The 26,988-nt window shown below is 35.2% G+C and overlaps 1 protein-coding gene across 1 annotated transcript; it reads left to right on the top strand.

The window, feature by feature from the left end:
* The first annotated feature begins 492 nt into the window (after positions 1-492).
* Positions 493-25,622, top strand: LOC118749614 (mediator of RNA polymerase II transcription subunit 15-like). Its single transcript, XM_036484419.1, has 3 exons — positions 493-899; positions 8,661-8,765; positions 25,271-25,622. Exons 1-3 carry the CDS (start codon positions 493-495, stop codon positions 25,620-25,622), a joined length of 864 nt encoding a protein of 287 aa, XP_036340312.1.
* Positions 25,623-26,988: the final 1,366 nt, after the last annotated feature.

Here is a 26,988-nt window from a genome sequence, read left to right as displayed (position 1 = left end):
AAGCTAATGATTTTCGTCTCAGGAGAAGAAAACAACTTTTCCATTGTTCAGTAATAATTATGTAAAATATTTAATTTTATTTCTTATAATCGATGATGGTAACCTACCGAGTGGACGTGACATTTCACAGAGTGCAACAAAGTGATAAATCAATCCAAAAAACAGTAAAAGACAAGAAAATAATACAGTGAATATTTAACAACAATTGACACTAAGGAGTGCTTTAAAAGTTCTGAATGAAAGTGAAGCTTGATATTTAAAATTAAAAATTTGTACCTGCGCGAGTGATAAATTATCAAGCGAGACTCCGCCGAGTTGAAATTAAACAAACAAATGTGCTAGCAACAAACCAGTAGTGGATGTACAGGCAGCCTAAAAGTATGCTATGTTTTGGGCACTTCTAAGTATTGACACTACTTCAGGGTTGCCATAGTATATTTATATTTAAAAAAATAAAAAATAAAAATACCCCAAAAACACCCCAGTTTCAAAATGTCCTTAAATCGTACCCCTCCCAAAGGGGGAGGGCAGGAATCATCTCAGCCACAACAACAACAGCATAGACAACAAAGGTCACAACAGCAACAAGAATCCCAACTTCCTCTGCAGCCCGAAACACCGCAGAAATCACAGACACAACAGGAAAAGCAACAGCAACAACCGGAAAAGCATGAACAGAAACAGCAACAACAACTGTCGATCTCAAGACGGTCACCAAATTCGTGGAGCTCACAATGCCCCACCTCGGCCAATAGTAAAAATCCAAATATCCAGGATCAAATTGAGCTACTTCAAAAGCAATTGCAATTACTGTACCAACAGCAAGCCTCAAATGATGAACCTACCCCAGGACCCATGGACCACAGTAGAACCCAAAAAACGGCCCCGAGAAAGCTCAGGTAAGCCCTCAAATACCAAAAAACAAGCAAAACTTGATAAGTACTGGCTAGGCGAATCCCAGTCTAAAGAAAATAGGTTTGCTCATGAAATAGAAGACAATGAAAACCTAAAGCCCAAAGAAAATAATCCCAAGCCCCCACCAATCTTCGTTGATAAAGTAAGCAACATTACCCCCTAATGAAGCTTTTATCCGAAACTGCTCTAAGTCTGTACGACTTAAAACTCATAAGCAATGAGCAAGTTAAAATACAAGCAAAAACTCCCGAGGCTTACAAAACAATTGTTCAGCAACTAGAGCAAAAAACACTGAGTTTCATACACACAAGCCAAAACAAGAAAGAAGTTTCAAAGTTATACTCAGAAATATGCACTCGTCTATTGGCACCGAAGAAATCGCTGAAGCCCTACAGAATCTCGGCCATATCCCTTTTAACATTTACAATATGAAACACAGAAACACGAAAAAACCGCTACCAATGTTCATTGTAGAGCTATAAGCAAACCCTAATAACAAGGAAATATACGATATCAAATATCTCTTCAACACAAAAATTGTATTTGAACCCCCTCGCCCAAAACGCGAAATCCCACAATGCGCTAACTGTCAACAGTATGGACACACAAAAGCATACTGCCGTAGAAGACCGGTATGTATTAAATGCGCTGGCCCCCACTTGTCTGCAGATTGCTCGCGCAAGACAAAATCCAACGATGTTAAATGTGCCCTGTGTGAAGGAAATCACCCAGCAAACTATAAAAGCTGCATGGTGTACAAAAATCTGCAGAAACTTAAATACCCACCATTAAGAAGAATGGAGGACAACAATCCCAAAAGTATCAGCCAGCAGCAATCGGCTCCACTTTCACCCAATCGAGTCTCGCAACCGCCCCGAAATTTACTTTCTTACTCCCAAATGTTGAAAATCACACAAGATCCGAGTCCTAGTAACTCAATCCTTCAATCAAAAGAAAACGCCTCTGATGCCTCAAGAGAAATGCGAGAAATGATAATGCTTCTCAAGCAAGTTATGCAACAAATCACAACTATGATGAATCTTCTCGTCACCCTTACGACGAAGTCCGGCATCCCTACAATCCCATGAATATTCTCCTGTGGAATGCTAACGGCCTATCGAAATACGTACTCGAGGTTAAAACGCTACTCAAGTCTAATAATATAGATATTCTCCTAATATCCGAAACCCATTTCACCGAAAAGATCTATTTTCAAATACCGAATTACAAACTCTATCACACAATGCATCCCGATAAAAAAGCACATGGTGGCTCAGCTATATTAATAAAAAACAATATTAAACACTTTAATATTAACTCATACTGCACAGAAGCTATCCAAGCTACTAATATAGTTGTCGAGGACTTGAAAGGCCAAATAACAATCTCTTGGAGATCAGCACCCATTCTAAACAAATCACAGTGTACAAGAATCTCTTCTCTTTTAAAAGAAAAACTGACCAAAAAACGCCAGGCTAGAAAGAGGTGGCAGCAGACTAGACATCCCCAAGATTAAATACGCTAACGAGAGAGCTCAAAGAAATCTTGCAAAAAGAACGCAATTCCCAACTTCATCATTACCTCAGTAACTTAGATGCAACGGCTGCCAGCGATTATTGCCTCTGGAAAGCAGCAAACAAATTAAAGAGGCCAACTCTGGCACAACCCGCCATCAGAATGGAAAACAACCAATGGGCTAAAAGTGATCTAGAAAAAGCAAGCACATTTGCACGTCACCTAAAAAATGTGTTTGCTCCTCATGAAATTGAACCCTCTCCCTATACTGCACAAAAAGTAAGACAGACTCTCGAACAACCCTACCAAATGGACCCACCCATAAAAAATTCTCAAAAGCTGAGGTTAAGGAATCGAACAAAAAACTCAAAGCTAAAAAGGCTCCCGGTTACCATCTAATCACTGGAGAAATATTCAGCCTCATTGCGAGAGTCGTGCCGAATGCAAGTCGTTTTTCGAGAGTCGAATCGTATCAAAAATTTCATGTCATTGCCTAAATTTTCGACTCGACTAGTGTATTAAAACGGGAAAACTTGGCAGCACTGCATAGTTTTCGATGATTTTCGTCGTTTACTTATTTCAGCACGACAGTAGACAATGCCAGTGTTGTCGAGTCGTACAATTTAGCCTTATTTACGACTTACGCAATGAGGGTGATTAAAACAGCTCCCGGAAGAAGGAATCACTTTCCTGACTTATATTTATAACGCAATTCTCTCATCTGGTTTCGTTCCACCTCAATGGAAAGTTTCCCAGTTAAAAATAGAAAATGAAAAAAAAATGGAAATGGAAAAAGTGCAGACAGGGTTGAGTCATATCGCCCAATCAGTTTGGTACCCATCGCCTATAAAATTCTGGAGACTCTTTTTCTCAAAAGATTGATGCCAGTAATAGAACAAAGAAAGATAATCCCTAATCATCAATTCGGTTTTAGGAAAAAACACAGCACAATCGAACAAGTTCACAGGCTTGTAAACTGCATTCACACTGCATTCGAACACAAAAAGTATTGTACAGCTGCATTCCTCGATATATCTCAAGCTTTCGATCGAGTATGGCCTGACAGCTTACTTTACAAAATAAAGAGTACCCTCCCGATAAACTATTATATCTTTATCGAGTCCTATCTTAAAAATCGATTTTTCTTTGTTAAGCAAGGCGAGGAGCAGTCTGAACTCTACGAAAGTTCAGCTGGTGTACCTCAAGGAAGTGTGATGGGTCCCATCCTTTACCTGTTATACACATATGCTTTACCAGCATCCGAAGGAGCAATTGTTGGTACATTTGCAGATGATACTGCAATTCTCGCAATGGACACCCTTCCAAAACTCGCTTCGGTTAAACTCCAAAATGGCCTCAACAAAATAACACAATGTCTGAAAGACTGACGAATTAAACCAAATGAAACAAAGTCTGTCCAGGTTACGTTCTCCCTTAAACGTAAAACCTGCCCGCCCGTAAAACTCAATAACGTGGATATTCCACAGCGTGATACGACAAAATACTTAGGCATGCACCTCGACAGCAAGCTTACGTGGAAAACTCATATTTTCACTAAACGCAAAGCACTGGGAAAGAAGCTCAGAAATTTGCATAGGTTACTGAACCCGAAGTCTCAAGTCTCACTCGAGAGTAAGCTCTTACTCTATTCATGTGCCTTAAAGCCAGTATGGACATACGGAATACATTTATGGGGCTCTGCAGCAACCTCCAATATAGAAATACTCCAAAGATTCCAATCAAAAACTCTTAGAATGATTGTGAACGCTCCGCTCTATGTCACAAACAACCAAATACACCGTGGCCTTAAAATCCCTACTGTTGCTTCCGAAATTAAAAAGCACGCCTTGACGCACCGACAAAAAATTCATGATCACCCAAATCTTCTTATTTCTACACTCACTTCTCATACAGTGTCATTCCAGCGCCTTAAAAGGAAATCAATATTAGATCTCTAATAACATTGCGAATAGATTATGGTTGCGCAACTGGGTGTACTCCATACATGATTATTTTCTTATTTAGTATTTAAGTTTCATATATTGATTAATGTTAAAAAGAAAAAAACAGATCGCAATAAAGATATATGAGCTCAAAAAATATAAAAATTCTTTTAATCGTTATGGTCTCTGGTTACTTAGCTGCACGGTAACTAGAGATATGTTCGGAGCAGGGTTGTTGCGAATATTTGCATTCGCAACCGCGGAGCTTCCGCATTAATTTTAAAATTCGCATTCGCAAAAATCAATGCGGATCTTTTGCGAATGCGAATATTGAAGGGACCGTAAATTACAGTTATATTTTTTACGAGTTAAACTTGGCCAAATATTTTTTATTCCGAAATAGAAGTACTTTCCGGATAATAAACAAACCGCTTATCCAAATTAAACAAGTTTGGTATCCAATGAAAGAGGACTTAAATAGCTTTAAAACTGAAATGTCTAAAAGAGGCAAAAAAATGTCAATAAAAAATTTTAATTAATTACCACAGAACAAACATTGGGCAGGTATGTATTTACATGAATATCTTTAGTATTAAGTTACAAAAAAATTTAAATAGAGGTGGTAACCTTCATTCGTTATTTCTGTCTAAAAGCTATTTCAGTCCTCTTTCATATGATACCAAATTTGTTTAATTTGGATAAGCGGTTTCTTTATTATCCGGATAGGACGTTTATTTCGGAATAAAAAATATTAGGCCAAAAAAATATTATCGGAAAAAAATAACTGTTATTTTCGGTACCTGGAATATTTTGCAAGTGCACAGACGTATATCTAACCAGTCACAGAAGCATTAAAAATGAGCTACAAAAACTTAAATCGGAAAACGCTGATGACGTGACAAATTCGGAAACAACCAAACGAATGAGAATGAAGAATTCTTTCGAAAAAACAGTGTTTAAACAACGATTATGCCATGATGCTAGATTGTGAAGATGGAAGTCAGAAGGATACATCCGACATTTGCAGCCCCGATGAAATTCTCAAAAAGTAATTATTGCACCGCAATAAAAATAAATAAATGTAACTGCACTGTCAATCGAAAAGAATTTACAATTTTGCCAAGTTTCAAGTTTGTCGCCTCGAGCGAGTAGTTATATAGTGGCGCAGGTTTGACTTACGACCCTTCAAAAAGTTTTTATTAAGTACAATGTTCCAATTTTTAAATTCCAGTACTAAAAAAACATTCAGTCTTATCATGAGTTTAATTTTTCCCGAACCGGTTCACTTTTCTCTTTTGGTTTTCATGTACATATTTACGATGGGCGGAATACAAATTTTATGGTGAATTTTTTTCGGGCAAAACTCAGGATAAGGCAGATTATTAAAAATTATTAACCTTTCCATTTTTTATTTACCTAAATCACCTAATTTACCCACCTAAATTATTTCTTAAAAATACATGACATCCGCATTCGCATCCGCATTCGCATCCGCGGATGTCTAAAACTCCACATTCGCAACATCCCTAGTTTGGAGCTACCACTTGTTGATGTGTTTGCAGTAGTGCTCGTCGAAACGACTAACAATGGTTTTAGTGCAACTTTTTACATTGCACACTGGCCGGAATTTAAATTTTTGTTGGCATAAATTCTAAAAAGAAAGTTTTAATTTGCAAACTTCGTACATATGTTCTTCATGCTATTAGCAAGTTATGGTAAAACTTTTGGGCCGATCAGATAACCCACACTCCCCGTTTTCCCCTCTCCCCATATATAACGTTGCTTTTGAACGATGACCTTTTTCAAAACTTTTTAAAAACTTGCTTAAACCTCTTTAATGTGGCACCCATATTGTGATACATATTTCAATTATCTAATCGCCACAATTCAAGTTAAATTTGCTTAAACACGCAACCACGATGGGGCAACCCTACTAAATATAGTTCTGAATAAAGTCTTTCAAACGTATTTCGATTGATACCAATCTCCTTCAAACACCTCAAAAATAGCTTAAATATTCAAACTAAAGATTTCTTAGCACTCTTTCATTTCGACTTTTCAAACAGGGGGCAACCTTTACGAAAAGATAAAAATGTATTGCACATCTATAGGCCAAGCTCTTGGCACCTTAATTTTTTTTAATTAAATGAACTGTGCAAATCTGATGTCATTAACAAAAAATTCATATGTATATGTAAGGTAGTAAGTTTTAAAAAAGTGGCAACCCCACTAAAAAAATAAAGCCTTATTGCACATCCGGGGACCGTATCCTTTCACTTTGCACCTCATTTATAGTCCAGTTAACTGTGAAGATATTATAAATTTTAAAATGGTGACAGCCCTACTATGAAGATAATACATTAATGCACATCTAGAGGCCAAGCACCTTAATTTGACACCTTATTTTCTGTAATCTAACGAACGACAGATGGCAACCCTATAGAAATTCTCAGGCCTACAGATAATACCTCGTATTAAAAAATGTTCACAAATCCGTTCAGTAGTTTTCAAGATTAACGTGGTGAAAAAATATTGAATTTGCTTTATTCTATGTAAGGAGGATACATAGATTTCTACACGTACTTTGCTTAAAATGTTAAATTTTGGAAAAGGAGCGAAAGTTAGCAAAAACTGTTATTACTCAAATAAAGGGTGCATTCCAAAACGTCAAAATACAAAGCATCAGTCTCTTTTATTTCTAAACCGAACTAGAAGAAAAAGTCTAGCTTGCGCAACCTAGTTAAAAATTAACATCTAACCGTGGTTGCGCACATTGGGCATTACAATCTGCTGAGGTTTAGAAATAAAAGAGACTGATGCTTTGTATTTTGACGATTTCGAATGCACCCAAAATCTCATTATTATCAAGCATTTTTTATTAGTTCGTGTCATAACTTGCCAGTTTGCTAGTTCTACTTCACAGAACACAAAAATATTGTTTAGTATTTTTCTTTAAATAAACATTAAATAACAACAAACAAACACACACACGATATGCACATTAACTAACTCATATTAGAAATACCTTGACCTTTTCCATATCTAATTTTGTTAATTTATATTAAAGCAACCTTTCACAAGCGCATCACAATTGACTAATAGTTTTGCACCAATTCTGACAAAATAACAGCTAGTCATACACATGACTTTGAAAGCGCACTGAAAACACAGTGTTGAAACTTCAAATCTGTTTGGAAATTTTCTTATATGACATATGTACTTTAATAAAAGTAACTGATATCAAGAATATATTGCTATAAAAATCTTGAATTTATGCCAAACAAAAATCCAATTCCGGCCAGTGTGCATTGATACAACAAAGACTACACGAAACTATCCGACCCAATGTTCCAAAATTCTTCGAAATAAAGCCTGCGGAACTTTCAAACAAAAATTTTGAACTCTCAAGTGAGATTAATGGAAGACTAACTACAATTGTGCACGGGAACGCAAAAAGCACTTCTTCTAGAGAAAACGTCAGTCGGTTAGTCTACATGTCATTGTTACAACACCGATTTGGCTGATCCTTAAACAATTATTAAAATCTGTTCAATTAGGGATAGTTACACCGTCTTCAAATATTTCGTTGTTTACTTATTTTTTTTTAAGAAATGTATAGACTTATTTGGTTTTACGTTTTGTATTTGTTGACAAATTCAACCCTGCCTATCGTTTGACACTTTTCGTGAATTTGCTGCAAGAAAAACTCGGGACTAGCTCCGGGGTATGGCTCGATCTCGTAAAATAATTATTTAGCCATTATTAATACAAATAAAACAAAACCCAAACACAAACTGTTTTAGTAATTTTGAATTTAAATAAAAAAATGATAACAGTTTCACAATCAACCACTTTTAGTGGTACTGCACCTTGAAAAATTATATTTAAAATCATGGTAGTCGAAACGACTAACATTGGGTATCACATATAAAAAATATATATCCATGGTTATGCAGGGTTAAAGATCGCATTTATTTTTGTAGAATTATCGTTATCACGTCAACATGAACACAACGTTTTAGTGAGTACCAATTTTACGTTGACGTGACGTCGATGTCGATACGAAGTTAAGTCGACAAAGAATTGATATTGGCACTGAAGACCATATTGGTGTTGATTAACTTTCAAATGACATTAAGCATGTTCCGATGTAAATGGTAGTATCAATTTTTCGACTACCCTATATTAAAAAATATTAAAAAAATACATAAAAATCACTTGCAATGATGCTATAAACGCGTATATACTATTATTACATATTTCTAAAATATTTTCACATTTTTTCAGCAACACAACAGAAACTAATAGCAGCTCTGTGGTAATCAAATCGATTATTACTAGTATATCGCACGAAAAGACTAATGGAGAAACGGAAACAACAAAGACCACCAAGTGTGAAGAAAGCCAGTTTTAAATTCAAAATGTCGACGGCAGAAATATCCGAACTAAATTCAAATAATATAAAGGTTTTGTCACCTTTTTTGCAATATGTATTTCTACTACTTAAGACTCATCCCCTGTCGTCTATTATAAGGCCCTTTCTGAAATGTTAACATAACTAAATTGTCTTGTTTTGGATCTTACATATTAATTTAAGTTTTCTCATTCACATATCTATGTATAATTCTAGTTTCGAACGCAATCACAATTTAGCAGGCAATCCTTTACAAGCGACTTTGACCTGTAGCCACTACCAGCATATATGAGTATATATGTATGTATGAGGGATGTTGCGAGTATTTGCATACGCATTCGTTGTGCGAATGATTCGCATCATTTTGCGCTTTCGCATCGGTATTCGCATCAAATGATACGAATATTTTGCGAATGCGAAAGTGTATATGGGCAGAACGCGCAGTTAGCGACCACTAAGCACACAATCGCAGCGTTACGCACATACATCCCTGTGAGAAAAATCTCTAGCTCTGAACCGGTGCGCTTCTAGTACATTTAGACCCAGTACTGGTTCGCGATAAATCTCTTTTGCATGCGAACAACCTGCGATTTTAACATGGTGATGTCCTAGGAAGTGTCATTCGCCCCCTGCTGCATCCTTTTTTCGATAGTTGCAAACTAGTTCTAAATTCTATAGTTCCAAACCAGTTCTAAAATCGACAGACGAAAGAAAAAATTATCATGATTTTTTAATCTTTTTGGTTCTTTCGTGTGTGCGATTTTAAATTATTTTCAATGAAATGTATATTCAATTTGAAATTAAATTTGTTTTAATGATTGTAAGAAATGTACGTTTACATACCTTTGGCTGTAGCTAAGTTTGCAGAGGGGCTTGCTGTTATTGGTTAGATTCCAGACGGTCCCAAGATGTTAAAATGTTAACATACATTTTTGTTTTGTATTACCAAACTATGAAAAAGCATCTGCGAAGTGCAGACTGAAAGCGTATTTGAACGAAAAAGCCGCCAAACACATATCTATGTAAAGTAAACAAACCCCCGCTGCATCCCTTTTTCGATAGTCCCTAACTAGTTCTAAATTCGACAGATAAGATCTAGTTCGTTCTGCGTCCCTTTTTCGACAGTTCCGAACCAGTTCTAAATTCGTCACCTTAGATATCGATTTCTTATGAAAAAAGTGAAATAAAATAGTTTTTAAAAGTACCACATTTCGCTGATTTTGAACTGGTGCGGATCCTGTTATTATCGGTCTGGTTCGTTTTTGGCGATAAAGATCTAGTACGGAACTAGAAATTTGATTCACAAGTCCGCGGTTTCCCTGCAGGGATATGTATGTTAGCGGTTGTTTGGTATTTTACAGGCATAACAACCCTTTCAGTGCTATTCTTATTTTAGGTAGTTGTATTAAATTAATACTATTAATATTTCCATATTTTAGTTAATTTTTTTACTTTATTCGTCGAAAGTGAGCAATTGTTCAGTGCAGCCGGCCTTGTAAACGAGCCTCTAAGAATTCCTTCATGGGAGAAAAGGCAGCAAAATTACTTTTTCTTAAATAAAATATGCCCCTTTTGAACTTTGACTAGATTAAAATACTGTATAGGCTTATCACTGGTTCAATTTTCTAATAATTTATACAACGATGACTTAAGTGGATTATAGCTTTTTTAACCCTCTCCGACTGATGTTGTAGTCTGTTAGACACCGAATGTGACATTTTTCCTGAGTTTCAATAGCATTGATTACTAAAAACGCCTATTTTTCGACATAAAGCTTATTTATATGACTATTTCATTAATGAGTATTTAAAATATTGATAGAATTTGCACTTTAAATTGAAAAATTGATCTGAAAATTGGTGTCGGAGAGACTACACGTCAGTATAATAGAGAAACTTCGGTCACGTTAGTAGCAGAGGGTTGATGTTATTCGCATTCGCGAATGTGAAAAATATGACATTCGAAACATCGCTAGTATGTATGTATACATATGTACATACATATATACATACATATGTATTTGGAACGTACGAAACTATTGAATTCATACATAGATTTTACAATGAATGAATATTAATTAAACGAAATGCAAAAACCAGAGTACAATATATAGATTGCCTTACTTACAATTAATTATTGAACAATTTTCAGGTACAATATTATAATTACATCTCATTGCAAGAAATGCCACGAATCGAATTTTCTTTTCAAATTGCAATTATCGTACACATAAACACTAAGTTTTATAACACTATTGTGTGTCTATATATCGATATAAGTATGTATGTACGTTTAGCACTCACTAACTCTAGTATTATTATAATGTTTGTATTACATACATTTACGCTAGCGCAGTTACTTTGACATCAAAAGAAAACTTCTTCCATTACATTATAAAAAAAAATTTATACAAAAGAAAATCATCTAGCCAGCTACACACTAAAATAATGATAAACTGTTTTGTGGTTATTGACAATTTTTGAAATATATGTGTAAACCCTGTTGGCATATACACATATTATGTGTTAGATAATACATAGATATATGGAAGTGTGTATATGTGTGTATGTACGCTATTTAATCATAAAGTGTTTCTAAACTCACACTTCTTTATATTTTACATTTCAAGTATTTTTAGACAATTTGTATAAAAAATTTGCAAATGTACATATATAATGTTTATTTAATGAATACATACTATGTTATCGAAAATCATTAGTTTTCGGAAATTTATTTCAATAAAATTGTAAAGATACACAGCGAAAATGGTCCTTAACGACTTTATTTTAAAAATATTTTATTTGAGAGCAATTTCAGCAATCCGTGCAATGTTTAATATGTCTTCATATTTCAAAACACCAAGCCATCAATGGAATAGTAAGTAATAAATTGAAAACTGCTTTCGATTCGCGACTCAGCTAGCGACGCACATACAGTGTAATGCGAAAATAAACATATGGAGTCTGAGGGAAGGCAAATTTAAAACGATTTCTTCAGTTAATAGAATTATGGATTACACACAATTTAAACTAAAACGCTAATTTCATTAGTTAATAACCAGTCGCCATGTACTCCTAAACTAAAACATACTCGTTGTAAACATATGGCACGTTCCACGGTGACGGGTGTGACATTTCAACTCACATTTTAAGGCTTAATTCTTAAACTATAATATAAAATTCTTTAAAACCAGTATTTTCTAATAGGTTTCGGAGATACAAAACAAATTAGTTCAAACAAGTTATATGAATTTCAGTCACTGTGACGGGTGTGACGAGTACGCTAATGAAATTAGTTACTGTTTACTTTTATCAGAGTTTTTCTGCTAATTATGTCTTCTGCTTATGATTTTAAATAGTTCGTTGTATAGTTAAATAAATGTTTTCAACATTTACGCCAAAGTTGCTTACCTCCATTATAGATTACTAACAGACCCGGCGAACTTCGACCCGCCCAAAATTAATTTTTTTATTGAAACATTTTGTTCAACGTTTTCGCCAGCAATTGACGTTCACTTTTGGTCTTGTGGCCGGCAGTAGGCATATCCTCCAGAACGATCTTGTTCGATGGTGAATCGTCTTTGAATCTGTATAGTATAGTTGGTGGCAATTTCCAAACTGGAGAGTATCATTGGTCCTCAGAAATCCAATACCTTAATATCTTACAATTGTAAGCATTCATCAAGAATTGTCTTTATTCTGTATAGTCGCCGTAAATCAAGGACCGCAATGGTTCTGATGGTTGATTTAACGGTGGTAATTTGACTTTGTTCCCTGGTGCCTCCGAATGACTTCACTTCACGATTTTTAGCAATAACTCGGCCCCAGCGCCACCTTGCGTATCTTTTTTGTAATAGTATTGCCCCTATCGTTACCAATACACATATATCTTGAATATGAGTCAAATCGGATCACAAATACGAATATTGCGTAATAACTCGACTCCAGCGCCTCCTGGCGTTTTAAGTTGTGAACCTAAACTATACAGGGACCTACTCAAACACATACAAAAATTTCATAAAAATCGCTCCGCTCGGTTAGAAGGAGTTCAGTGTTTGTGACACACGTACCGAAGAATTATCTACAGATCGGTAAAAGTTTCAATATGTTTGGAAGACGACACGCCCCCTTTTCCAATAGCCCCCTCTTTTCTCCATGATCGGGGTTGATTTTTAAAATCTCAGTACAAAGTTCTAGGACTCTACCACAAATACTTCCAGAGATAAACGGTATGAAAAATTCGATATGTATGGGTGATGCCATGCTCCATCAATATATCGAAAGCCTTCAGTAGGTGTCCAAAATTTCAAAAAAAAATTGGTACAGCCGTTCGCGAAATCACCTCTTATAAAAAGAAAGAGCTTCTTTTTATATAATTAGTATAGATATCACAGGGCAACACTGATTTTGATGCGGCAAATCTAAAAGCTGCCGGGAGTTCTAGCGTTAATTTAAGCCTAAGTGAAAGGTTTTATCACCTTTCGTTTCCCTGCTAGGGCTTCTCTAATATTGCAAAAGCTGCGAATTTTTGACACTTTAACCACGTTTTTCTCAAAACCTAGAGCTGATGGAAACTTTGTACTTACGGACAAAACAGTCTATCTATTTTCGTTGGCCAGTGTAATAAGTATTGTTAAATAGCCAATATCGGAAATAAGATTTTTTCGGATAGATCGGTCCCTGGTCCACTTAACGGAAAATAGGATCCTACAATGTAATCCATTTATAATAGACCCGCTTAAGATGGAAACTCTGTTAATATGTACCTATTTGTCAAGTCCTAGTTCAAACATATGAAAAAAAACTCAGTTAAAATAGACTCGGTTATAACGGGCCAAGGCCAAATAAAAAATATAATCTCTGCAATAAACAAAGTTCGGTAATTCCCCGAATTCAGTAAAGAGAGGCAACCGTATCTGCGACAGAAAACGTCTATATACTTAAACAAAGTTCATTGGTTCACCGAAATCTGCCAAAATAGGCAATCAGCTTCGTGACGGTTCCTTGGGTTTAGATCTGTGTTTTGTTCACTTTAAGAAAAATGTCGGAACCGAAAAACGGGCATTTACCTTGCATGAAAAGTATACGATTTTGTATTTATACATGTACATTATTTCTGTATTATTTAAAAATAGTATATTCTAATAAAATGGACACTCGATTATGGCGGACAATTTGACGCGGTCCCGTTGAGTTCGTTATAACCGAATTGCACTGTATATGCTAATCTAGGAAAAAGGCTACCTACGTACCAAATTTTAAGCAAATCGGACCATAAAAAGATTTTTTCGAATATATCGTTCCCTTTTCATGGTGGTTGCTGAGAGCTATTTATTTACAAAATTTCAAGAAAGCCGGACCTGCCGTTCGCGAGATTACCTGTTACAAAAAAGGGACTTCTCTTTATATAATTAGTATAGATGGATAAGAGAACATATTGCATGGAACTGAATTTTCCATAACTCGACTTTGAAGGCACCTATCGGGTCTATTTTTGGCAGGTTTATTTATGTTTATGCACCGAATATGAAGAAAATCGGACCATAAATGCGATTGTTTAGCGTAGCTCTACCCCTGCATCACCTATCGGAAAAATCAAAACTTTGTGCATTCCTTCTAAACACCTTTTTAACACAGCAAGAACCATACGAACCGGTTAAGAAACATAGGAGAAAATTGTTCCTAATTGATTCATGCTCACAATGAATTTCACAATTATCTGAAATTTTCCAAGCATCACAACGAATTCTCCACCTTTACATCGTTCAAAATCATCAAACCATGCGACAAAATGCAAAATTTCGTCAAAAAAATCTAATTTTTCGCGTTCTTCCGGAATTTTCCGAGTTTTCCCCTGAGAATTTTCTATTTTTCCATTCGAAAAGCCATTCCGAAACAATTGCACACAAAATTCCATCCAAAAAAAATTATTTTCGATTTTCCCAATTTCCCGACTTTTCCGGAGGGTCTTCCCAAAATATTCTTTCGTAAAAACCTTTTCATGGCAATTACGAACAACAAAAAAAAATGTTTGCCAAATCGGCGCCGCCGTTCTCAATTGATGAATTTCATTTTTCACACCATTTTTATATATATAGACATAAGAGATGTTAATTTTTTCGATTTTTACGATCCCGGGATTTTCGGGATGTCGTTGGTTCAATTCCGGGATCAGTCCCGGGATTTAGATATTTATTATTTTTTAACAACTTAACATGAACAAATTGCATCAATATGGTTTGAGAAGCTCTCCTTCCATATAATAAATAGTAATTAATTGGGTTTGGAATGTACTTTTTTATTCAAAGTGAAAATTATTTCATAAGTAACAAAACGAAAGACAGTAATTAAATTAATATGCATTTAATTATACTTTAGCGTGTACATATCTGATAAATAAATTTAAAGTATGTCGAAAAAAGCTCGATGCAAAAAAAATTTAGTCAAAAAATATATTTTCTGGTTGAAAGAAGTTCATAATACTAGTGGCAGAACTAAAAGAAGCGCCTTAATTCAACCAGTTTTGTCTATATTCCTTTTGTTTATATTAACAATTTTTATTGAGCTTGAGGCCGTTTTTTTTAATGAAAAACTTATTGTGGAAAAGCAACAATAATTTGAAAAAATGGTAGAAGTGATAGCTATTTCGGAAATCACCATATTTCCTCATCAGACTTCTTTCAGTAGGATTCGAACCGACGATCCCACTGACTCAGCCAGTTGCCTACGCACTGTGCTAAGTTCGCCTTGTGAATTCTTCTTTATTGGCGCTGTAACCGCCTAAGCGATTTTGGCCGAGTCCAAACCAGCACGCCAGTCATTTCTCTTCTGTGCTAACTGACGCCAATTGGAAATGCCAAGTGAAGCCAAGTCCTTCTCCACCTGCTCTTTCCAACGCAGAGAAGACCTTCCTTTGTTACCAGCATCGCGGCCTGCGTTGAATATTTTCAGAGCAGGAGCGTTTCTGTCCATTCGAACGACATGGCCAAGCCAGCGGAGCCGCTGAATTTTAATTCGCTGCGCTATGTCTATATCGTTGTAAAGCTCATACAGCTCATCGGTAAATCGTCTGCGATATTCGCCATCACCAACGCGTAAAGGTCCGTAAATCTTTCGCATAATCTTTCTCTCGAAAACTCCAAGAGCCGCCTCATCAGATGCTTTCATTGTCCATGCCTCCGCGCCATACACCAGCACAGGCATGATGAGTGACTTATAGAGTGTGATCTATGTACGACGAGAGAGGACTTTACTTCTCAATTGCCAACTCAGCCCAAAGTAGCACTTGTTGGCAAGAGTGATTCTCCGTTGGATTTCAAGGCTGACATTATTATTGGAGTTAATGCTGGTTCCCAAATAAACGAAGTCGTCTACTTTTTCAAACTTGTAACTGTCAACAGTGACGTGGGTGCCAAGACGTGTATGCTCTGACTGTTTGTGTGATGACAGGAGATACTTCGTTTTGTCCTCGTTCACCACCAGACCCGAGAAGGCAGGACAGACGTAGCCCTTGTTTTTACCGATAATATCGATGTCGTCGGCATACGCCAGCAATTGTACGTTCTTGTAAAGTATTGTGCCTGCGCGATTCAGTTCTGCGGCTCTTATTATCTTCTCCAACAGCAGATTAAAGAAATCACACGAAAGGGAGTCCCCTTGTCTGAAACCTCGTTTGGTATCAAACGGCTCGGAGAGGTCCTTCCCTATTCTGACGGAGCTGGTGGTATTGCTCAACGTCATTTTACACAGCCGTATTAGTTTCGCAGGGATACCAAATTCAGACATCGCGGCATAAAGGCAACTTCTCTTCGTGCTGTCGAAAGCGGCTTTGAAATCGACAAATAGATGGTGTGTGTCGATCCTATTCTCGCGGGTCTTTTCCAATATTTGGCGTATTGTGAATACCTGATCTATGGTGGATTTTCCAGGCCTAAGGCCACACTGATAAGATCCAATCAGCTCGTTTACGATGGGCTTCAGTCTTTCGCACAATACACTCGATAAAAATTTATAAGGTCGCCATTGTTGTTCTTACAGGAGCCTTGTGAATTACTGTTGCTTTTTTCCACTTTTTCATTTGTTAAGCCAACACAATCATGCGCAGCTATTCCGCTGCAATTCACACTTGACCATGTGGTTGTTGGTTTTGTTGGTTTTTGTTAATAATTCTATTTTTAGAATGTTTAACTTTTAGGTGTGCTCGTCTTTAAGTTATTTGTTTTTGTTATTTTATGCCCTTATAACAATTATATTCAAAAAAATTTTTTGAGCTTGAGGCCGTTTTTTTTAATGAAAAACTCATTGTGGAAAAGCAACAATAATTTGAAAAAAATGTAGAAGTGATAGCTATTTCGGAAATCACCACATTTCCTCACCACTTTTTCATTTGTTAAGCCAACGCAATCAAGCGCAGCTATTCTGCTTGTAACGCAGCTTTTCACTTAATGTGCGGTGAGAAAAATGTTTCTTTGAATCACGCGTCAACTCTGACATATTTTGTTAATATACATCGTATAGTATCTAGAAATAATTATTGATTTATATTCAATTAAGTATGTTTCACGGTACTTTAATTTCCCTTGTGCTTCCTGTGCGTGCGATAAAAATGAAGAATATAGTCAACCCGCACAAAAATGTTAAAATATTAATATCTTACTAATTTTTCGATACTAAAGCTGGTCTTCGGTAAGATAAAGTATTTTGAAATAGACTAATGGAAATTTAGTGGAATTTTTTGTTTTCTTCGTGAGTTTGATCATTCTGAAATGTTTCTCCGATAATCGTGTAACGTTAAAGACCAAATATAAGAAAAGGCGTTATTGTGCAAAACCGAAATGCAGAAAAGGTGTAATAATATATATATTTTCGTAGATTTCAATGAAGTATAGAGAGACATAGTTATTGATATCTGAACCGCTATAATTTTGCAACGATTTAGTATTGAATTTGTGTAACGTTAAAGATCGTTTACACCTAAAAAATACTAACCTCTTTTAAACTTCGACAACTCTTGAAATACTGTGCAGAAACCGCTCAACCGGGCTTAAATCAATCAAAATTACATTGCTAAATTAAAGAGCAATGATAAGTAAAGAAAAAAATGGCGGTTACCATGAAAAAACTACGAGACGCAACAAAAGCGAAAGAAATACAGTTGCCAAACAACGAGCGTGATCGCGTCATTGCCATGATTCAATAATACAAGGTTAGATAATTATTGACAGCCGCGGTTTGACACTCCCTTACAAAAGGTTGCATTTACGAAGGACAGAGAAAGGGGAAGAATGCAATCCCTTGTTACGAAAGCGGTAGTAGAAAAGTACGCAAAGTAGGCAATTAGTAGTGAAATTCCTTTTGTAAATTGTTATGTTTTTGCAGGAAATCTGGCATTTTAAGCGAAATATTGAACGAAATCTATATATTAATACGCTAACATAAATTTTGTCTCCGTTCGTTTGGCGATTCTACCGAGCCGATTTCAAAACCAAGAACACCGTTGGAAAGGCATTTTTCCGTAGATGAGTAGAGTTTTTATGGTTTCACAATTGGTTGAAAATTACGGCCAAAACCGTCGTTTAAACATTTTCGAATTGTGTATACATGTTGCTGCAACATGTTCAATTTGACATGTTTCGCCTGTTGTTTCACTACACATTTGAAATTAAGCTTTGAAATAAAGATAAATATGAAGATGAAGAAATAAATGACAACGATGAAGTCAAAAAAAAAGAAGGCAAAAGTGAAGATAAAGACGAAAATGAAGACAATGACAGATACATAAGAATTAGGGTAACTAAAAGGGTAAGAACATCTCTTGAATTTATGAAGTGAAACTTCTTTAACGGCAGTTGGTTGGGAGTAAATTGTCAAATTCAAGGGGACTAATGCACATGGAAATAGTTCTCAGCGGTTTAGCGGTTTGAGAATAAAAACCAAAACAAAGATGCCTAGAGGTACAGGCAAAAACGAAGATCAAAGTAAATTTAAACACTTTAAGGTAAAGGTGAAGAGGAATATGCAAAAATAAAGATAAATATGAAGAAAAGGATGACTTCATCCTCATATTGTTATCGATATAAAACTCGATATTTTTATCGATATAATAATCGATATTGCTATCGATAAAATAATCGATATTGTTATCGATACTGTTATTGATTAAATAACCGCTATTTGAATCGATATAATAATCAATATAATAATCGATATTTTTATCGATACAATAATGGATATGTTATCGGGATAATAATCGATTAAATAATTGATTTTGTTATCGATTTAGTCATTTATATTGTTAACGATATGTACAATAATCGATACTGAAGATTGTTGTATTTATCGATGAATTCATCGATTTTACAATGGTTGTATTTTTCTATCTTTATGGATATTGTTATCGGTATTTTTATCGACACAGTTATCAACTGGGTTATCGATATACTAATCGGAACATGGAATGTGATCACATTACATGGCAACACATCACATGATATTACATCACATAATATGATATCACATCACACGATATCACGTGACATGACATTCTATGATATTACATCACATTATATGGCATGACTTCACATGACTTGACATCACATGGTCTGACATCGTATGACATGACATGGCATTACATGACGTGGCATCACATGATATGACATCATATGGTATGACATCAGAGGATATGACAACACATGACATGACATCCTATCACATCACATAAAATCACGCCACATCTTATCACGTCATCGCACCTCATCTCATCTACGTGAATAGAAAAAGAAAAGGATATAAGCAAAGATGTGAAAGATAAAAGCAAAGATGAAGACCAAGGTAAAGTTACCGATTTCAAAACCAAAAACACCGTTGGAAAGGTAATTTTCTGTAGATGAGGAGAGTTTTTATAGTTTCGAAATTGGTTGGAAATCGTCGTTTAAAAATTTCCATATTTGTGTATGGTTATTTTTGCAACCTGTACAATTTAAGCTGTTTCGCATTTTGTTTTACTTCGTATTTGAAATTAAACTTTGAAATTAAGATAAATATGAAGATGAAGAAACAAGTGATAACGATGAAGACAAAAAAAGGCAAAAGTGAAGATAAAGACGAAAATTGAGATAAAGGCGAAAATTGAGACAATGAAAAATACATAAGAATTAGGTTAACAGAGTTGAAATTTTCCGATAGGAATCGAAATAAAATCAGCCATAAAGGTTACTGAAATTTATCGAATCATCGAAGTTTATTATCGCAACGTATCGAATTATTCCAACTGATCAATGTTTACTGAGTTGTCGAAATTTATAGACACAGAGACTTAGTTGTCCAAATTTACGGATAGCTATCGAGCTATAAAAACGTGTGGGATTAACGAAATTTGTCAAGTTAAAGAAATGTATCAAGTTATCGATATTTATTGAATTATCATTATTTATAGACTTAACGAAATTTATCGAGGAGTCGTAATGCAGTTCTTTCAACTTACAGAGTTATCGATAATTATTGATCTACTGAAATTGGTTGGTTCAACGAATCGAAGTTTATGGAATTTTCAAAATATATCGATTTATCGATATTTCAAGGTTATATAAGCTTATCGACATATCACTGCTTATCGAATTTAATCGCCTTAACAGAGTGTAACGAGTTATCAAAATGTTTAGATAGTTTTCGAAAAATGTGGAGATGTCAAAAGTAAAAATTTATAAAGGCATCCAAAGTTTTTACATTTTTGAGTTATCGAAATTTATCGAGCCATCGAATTTGACAGTTATTGAAATTGGTCGAGTTAACGAATTTTGTTGAGTTACCGGATTTTAGTGTTTTTAAAATTCATCGAACTATCGATATGTATCAAATCATTAATATTTACCGATAACGTGAAAGGTATCGGGTCAATTCTAAGTCCTGCTGAAGTCCAAAGACCTTCTAAGATAACAAAAATTTTAGTTTCGTTTTAGTTCCAACGCAGAAGATGTTCCGGTAGGTTAATTTGTACCGTATAAGTTTTGGTACGTGTTAAGTTAGAAACCCTCTCCAAGCCTCCTAAAAACTAGAAAAACTGTCAAATTTTGACAGTAACTGGCCCTCTAGTATTAATATAAATTTTAATACATCTACGTGAATTACGTAATTAATGTACTTTTTAGCTGCATAAAAATGGCAAAAGGACTTAAAATAAAACTACTATGAGAGTTATGTAAACATCCAATTTAAAAACATTTTATGTTTTCATGAGTTAAATCTGCTTCATGTGCATATACAAATAAACATATTGCACAAAAGCTTATACTTCTATTTCACATCAAAGCTACACTTTTTCCAAGAAAATTTGCGAAGAAGCAACACGGTGCCACTGTTAAGGGAGCGGTGCGAGAGAGACAACTGTCAGTTTATCGAACCTTGAATTATTGAATCATGGTCATTGCAAAACGTCCTGAAGCAACACGTGAACGAGTGAAAAAATGTAGAGAGAGAAAAAATGGAATGAAACACAATCTAGTGATGCAACTAAATCTATAAGTAGCAGCTATAGCAATTTGCCTCCTGTTAAAAAATTTAGTTCAAATTATTTAATAAGTTAAATAAATTATTAAAAGATGGGTATCAATCGAAAAGGGTTTGGAAACGGTTGATATCTTACCTACATGTAGGAGGGTTGCTATCTGTTTAAAAAAATCAAATTCTATTTAAATTTAGGGAATTAGGTGACTGAAATATGTATCACCATATATATATGGCAGTCCGACAAAAGAGGTTTAAGGTCATAGCTTGCAAATATTTTGAAGAGCGTCGCCAACTGTTTTCAAATGGAATTTAATTAAATTATACAAAATTTGTAGATATGAAATATTAATATATTTATAATGATTAATACATATTAATTAGTTTATAATTATTAATTTAATTAAATATATATATTAATATATGTATACAATGAAAGGGTTGCAACATCGTATTTTTTTTTTTATATACTGCAATATAATACATTACCAATGAGTGATATGTTTTCATGCTCCTTTCATATCACTGGACCCTCAAATTAACTTTAAGGTTTCAGGAATTTGTTTATTCTTCACTTATTTTTTGCTAAATATTTTAAATTTGTTCTTTGGTCTGACACCCATGTTATTATACATATTTCAGTTACCCAAAACCTTAAATTAAATTTAATTTAATTGTTTATCCATGGAAGTACATTCTTATCTTTGTATTTGTAAACCACACACGTTGTCGGCTCGTCTAATTGACGAAGAATGTATGTACGTCTAGGGTTAAAGAGGTGGCAACCCTTATACGTGTAGCTTAAAAGTAAAGTATTTTCAAAACCACGTCGATTGATACCCATACTGTAATATCTAATTCATTTAACTTATTAAATAATTTTAATTCAACTTTTTTAACAGGTGACAACCGTTTAAAAAAAATAAAACTTTACTGCATATCTACAGACCAATCCATGTAAACCGACACCTCACGTTTGAAAATGGAATGAAGTATATGTACATACCTACGTAAATGCAACAAGAATCCAAAATTTACACTTAAACTGCATTTACTGGGAAAGTGCGAAAGGTATCAAAAACAAGTTGCTTTTTTGAATTCAGCGCCCTCAAATTCACTAGAAAAGAAGTTTTCATTTAAATCTGTTCATAATTGCATTTTTGCCCACATTTTATATGGAGCCACAGCACTGTGGCGTCGCATGATAAAGGCTGGGTAGATGGCATCGTACACAATCACAAATCATGATCGAAGAAGTGACACACTTCAGGTGTATTTAAAAATGCGCATCATGTTCGAAACATTGCTTTATCCCATCAAAGTCAAGCCCAGGACGAAAAAATAGTAATTTTTGGCACATCTATCGAAAGATATAATTAGTTTCTCTTTCAAAACTCTTCAGCAAGTTTTCAAAAATGCCTTAAATGGTAATTTTTGGGGTTTCGATCGCCATTCTCTCAAAATTCTGACGTGATGGAATACTTTTGTTGCCAAATTCGGATTTAGCGTATAGAAAAAAAGTACTTTCAATCAATGCTAATTTCGGCTGTTGCAGTGTTATTGGGCAAATATTGAGATAGGTATTATCTACTGAATAAGTATGTATATGAATAAATATTTGAGTTGTCACATTTTAAACAATTTCCACTTGTTTTATTTCTCTATATTTACCATACTCCCAATAAAATCACAAGATAACGTTAAATACCACATATTTTGATTTTTAGATCTGCCAAAAAAAATATTTTTTCCAAAAGTTAATATTTTTATAGTTTCTTTGAACCTTGATCTTTATTAAAATACTTTGGTTTAATTTTTACCTTTGCAGGATTCGCCAAGTTAACCATACGTGTGACATTATCACATAACTCACTCCCAAAAAATGTAACGTTAAAGATCACTTAAAACTGCTTTTATCTTTAATACAACAAAAGATAGGAAACAAGTGCGTCAGTTCTCGTCGAACTCTTGATCAAACCAGACGTTTACGCTCTGTTGTGCGATTCACTACGAGATTTTAACACCTCTAGTTATGGTTAAGTCAGCTAAACGACAATTTTAACAATTTAGCTATTCGGTAAACGTTTCCCTAACAACATTCGTTAGCGCCAAATCACCTGTTGTCGTTAACGATAACAAAGGCCGCTAATTTGACGACGTCTAGATTGGTGTTGTTAATAAAACGTAAAAGGTACGTTCTACAATTTTTTCGTACAAATGCACCGCTAGCAAAAAAAATCAAAAATCAAAGGATTTTCAGCATCAAATTTGCACTTTATTGTATTAAAATTTAATGGACTACAAGACTGCATACATAATTCTGTTATTATTCTTATTAAAAACTTGAAGTTTTACGAAAGTTTGTTGAATTTTGTTTAAATAATACACACACACAGAATACACTATTAAAAACAAGAAAAATAAAGTAAATAGCACGAAAAATAGTTCGTTAAAACTTGTCTATATGGATTCCGGTTATAATTTTCCAATAGGGCGTAAAGCAATATAGGAAACTGGAAGTTAAAAGGTTATAAGTATGTTTTTTTAATTTTATAAATATTTCGAACTTTTTATTCAGGATCTTTATAAGATTTACGGGTATGCAGTTTTGTAGCCCGTTCTTTTTTAGTTTGATAAAGTGCAAGTGTCAAGTCGCTAAAAGTTACCGTTGATTTTTTAGAATTTTTTTGTGGAGGGTGTTGCACTTTTTCTTCCATATAAAATGGTTAGGCATATGCAACGGATTTGTGGCCATTAGCGGCAGCACAGTTAATGAATCGCACAATCGTTACTGCAAACAACAAAAATTGTTAGCTGACATCTCGACAAGTCGCATTGTTAAAAGTTAGTGAATCGCACTACTGTTCTCTTTGCCTTATCGTTCGCTTACTCGCTTATACACCCGCCTAACGCGAAACCCAGTTTTGTGCTTACAAGAACAAACAGCGCATCGTGCTAGTTAAAAACTTGTAAACAAATATAAATAACAAAGAAAACTACACGTGCTAGTGTTAAAAAACCAACAAAATATACAATTTTGCGACCAAATTCTGTTCAAAATGCCAGACTCTCTCGATATTTGGGGTAAACATCCTCCTGATATAGACAATGGGAAATTCTTAATCGTTAACAGACTAGATAATCAACCATTCACAAGTGTATCAAAAATCAAAATGCCAGACTCTCCCGATATTTGGGGTAAACATCCTCCTGATATAGACAATGGGAAATTCTTAATCGTTAACAGACTAGATAATCAACCATTCACAAGTGTATCGCCCTTTATCATTAAAAAAGCCATTGACTATACTTGCAGTAGTGAAGTTACTAAAGCTATTAAACAACGCGACGGCACCCTCTTAATTAAAACAAGAAACGTGCACCAAACAAACAAGTTGTTAAAGCTGACATCAATGCCCATTAGCCCATCAAACTCTGCCCCAGTTTCAGTTACACTTCACAATTCCCTAAATTTCACCAAAGGGGTTATATACTCAAATGATCTGCGTAATATAAGTGAAGACACAATTCGCGAAGAACTAAAAGACCAAAAACTGCGTGAGGTTAAAAAAATCTTAAAAAAAAGAAAACAATGAACTAAAAGAAACAGGTTTAATAGTTTTATCCTTTGAATCACTCCACCTGCCTGAGTATTTGTTTATTGGATACGAAAGAACCAAAATAAGGCCGTATATCCCCCTTCCACTCAAATGTAAAAACTGCCAGCGTTTCGGACACCCATTAAAAGTTTGTAAAAACCCACAGCTATGCGGAAACTGTGCCAGAAACTACCATTTGGACCCCGATAAACTATGCTCTGACATGAAAAAATTCATCAACTGTATCGATAACAACCTCTTTCCCCTTGATCACAACTCTTTCGACAAAAAATGTCCGATATTCATCAAACAAAAAGAAATTCAAACAATAAAAATATTACGAAAAACGGACTATAAATCTGCTCTTACTATATACCACTCTAGACATCAACACAACCCAACACCTTACTCAAATGTCTTAAAACTCCAACGAAGCAACTTTAGCACCAGCCAAAACAATTCCGCAAATGAGGACAATCCTTTGGTACCAATAGCACCGAGAAGAATCACCACCTACGACGACATTACGCCTGGCGACATAATGCATGATGAAGATACACAGGTCGGCACCGCTTGCGAGAGCGCTTCAGCCATAGAACGCCCAGGCGAAAACCCCACGGGCAGCAAAACGCTTATATATCCTAAAAACATTTCAAACAGACAAAAATCTCAACTAAAATCCATAACTAAAAACAGAACAAAAAAGACAGAACCACTCGATAATGCTCATGCATAAGACGAAGATTTCCTCCAAATGTACTGTGACCCTCAAAATTTCTCCAACTACTGATGACAATCTCAATCATCCAATGGAACATGAAAGGGTTTTTCAACAGTTGTGAACTCCTCCTACATATTAAGAGATACAATCCAACTATCATAGCTATCCAGGAAACCCACCTATCCACCAGCACTAATATTCCCATTCCAAACAACTATATTCTACTCTCCACAAATTTCTCCAACTCCTCTAATACACAAAGCAATACAGTTCAATCAAATACCACTCTCCAATGATTTTGCAGCAATCGGCGCAGTCATATACTCTAACATTAAGTTTAACATTATAAACGCATACATCCCCCCCAACCAAAAATTTTCCTACCAGAACCTTCATTCCGTCCTTACCCATTATAGCTCCCCATCCCTCATTGTTGGTGACTTCAACAGCTGGCATAACAGCTGGGGGTCCCCAAAAAACATCGCTAGAGGCAATACACTTCAAAAACTCATTCAGCAAAACAACTACATCCTACTCAACAACGGCTCACCAACACACTATACCACCCACCACACGTTCACTCACATCGACCTCGCCTTTAGCTCCCCGTCCATACATCTAAATGCATCATGGTCCATCGAAGCCGACTTGTACGGCAGTGATCACTACCCAATTTTGATATCATTATTTAAATCTAATCCAGCACCCAAAACTAAAACTAAACACAAATTTAAAATTAAGGAGGTAAACTGGCAAGCAATTGAAGAGTACTGCGAGTTCTACAACACCAACATTCCTAACAGTAATAACATAAATAAAGAAGCCGCTAATCTGAACAAAATAATTCTCCAAAGCGCACATAAATCCATCCCTCTCACTCAACCATTCACAAACAAATATAATGGCCCATGGTGGAATAAAGAGTTGGATACCCTCCGCACAATCAAACTTAGATGTCGGCACACATTTAAACGCAATATCACCACTGAAAACATGGTCAACTACAAAACAGCCAATGCGAAACTCCGCCGCCAGCTCAGACTGTCAAAAAGACTAAGTACGTTCGAGTTTATATCTACAATAGGTCCCAGAACTCCATTGAGCAAAGTATGGCAAAATATACGGAGCTATTGCGGTCTCCAACCCCTCAAAAGTATTCACTGCTTACAAGTAAATGGTACATCAGAGACCAACATCCCCACAATAGCTGAGCATTTCGGAAAACATTGGTCTGAAGAATCATCAGACTCAAACTTTTCTCCTACGTTTTGCACCGCAAAAGCGAAAATCTAAATACCCCTAAAAAATTACACCCTTCATCCTTGGAAAACGATATCAAACTCACCGAATTTCTTGCTGCCCTAAACCGACTCAGGGGTAA

This window comes from Rhagoletis pomonella, unplaced genomic scaffold (genome assembly GCF_013731165.1).
Source record: "Rhagoletis pomonella isolate Grant_MI unplaced genomic scaffold, Rhpom_1.0 Rhpom_scaffold_00023, whole genome shotgun sequence".
Lineage (NCBI taxonomy): Eukaryota > Metazoa > Arthropoda > Insecta > Diptera > Tephritidae > Rhagoletis > Rhagoletis pomonella.
The sequence above is the reverse complement of the archived record's forward strand: the minus strand, read 5'-3'. Positions and strand labels throughout refer to the sequence as shown.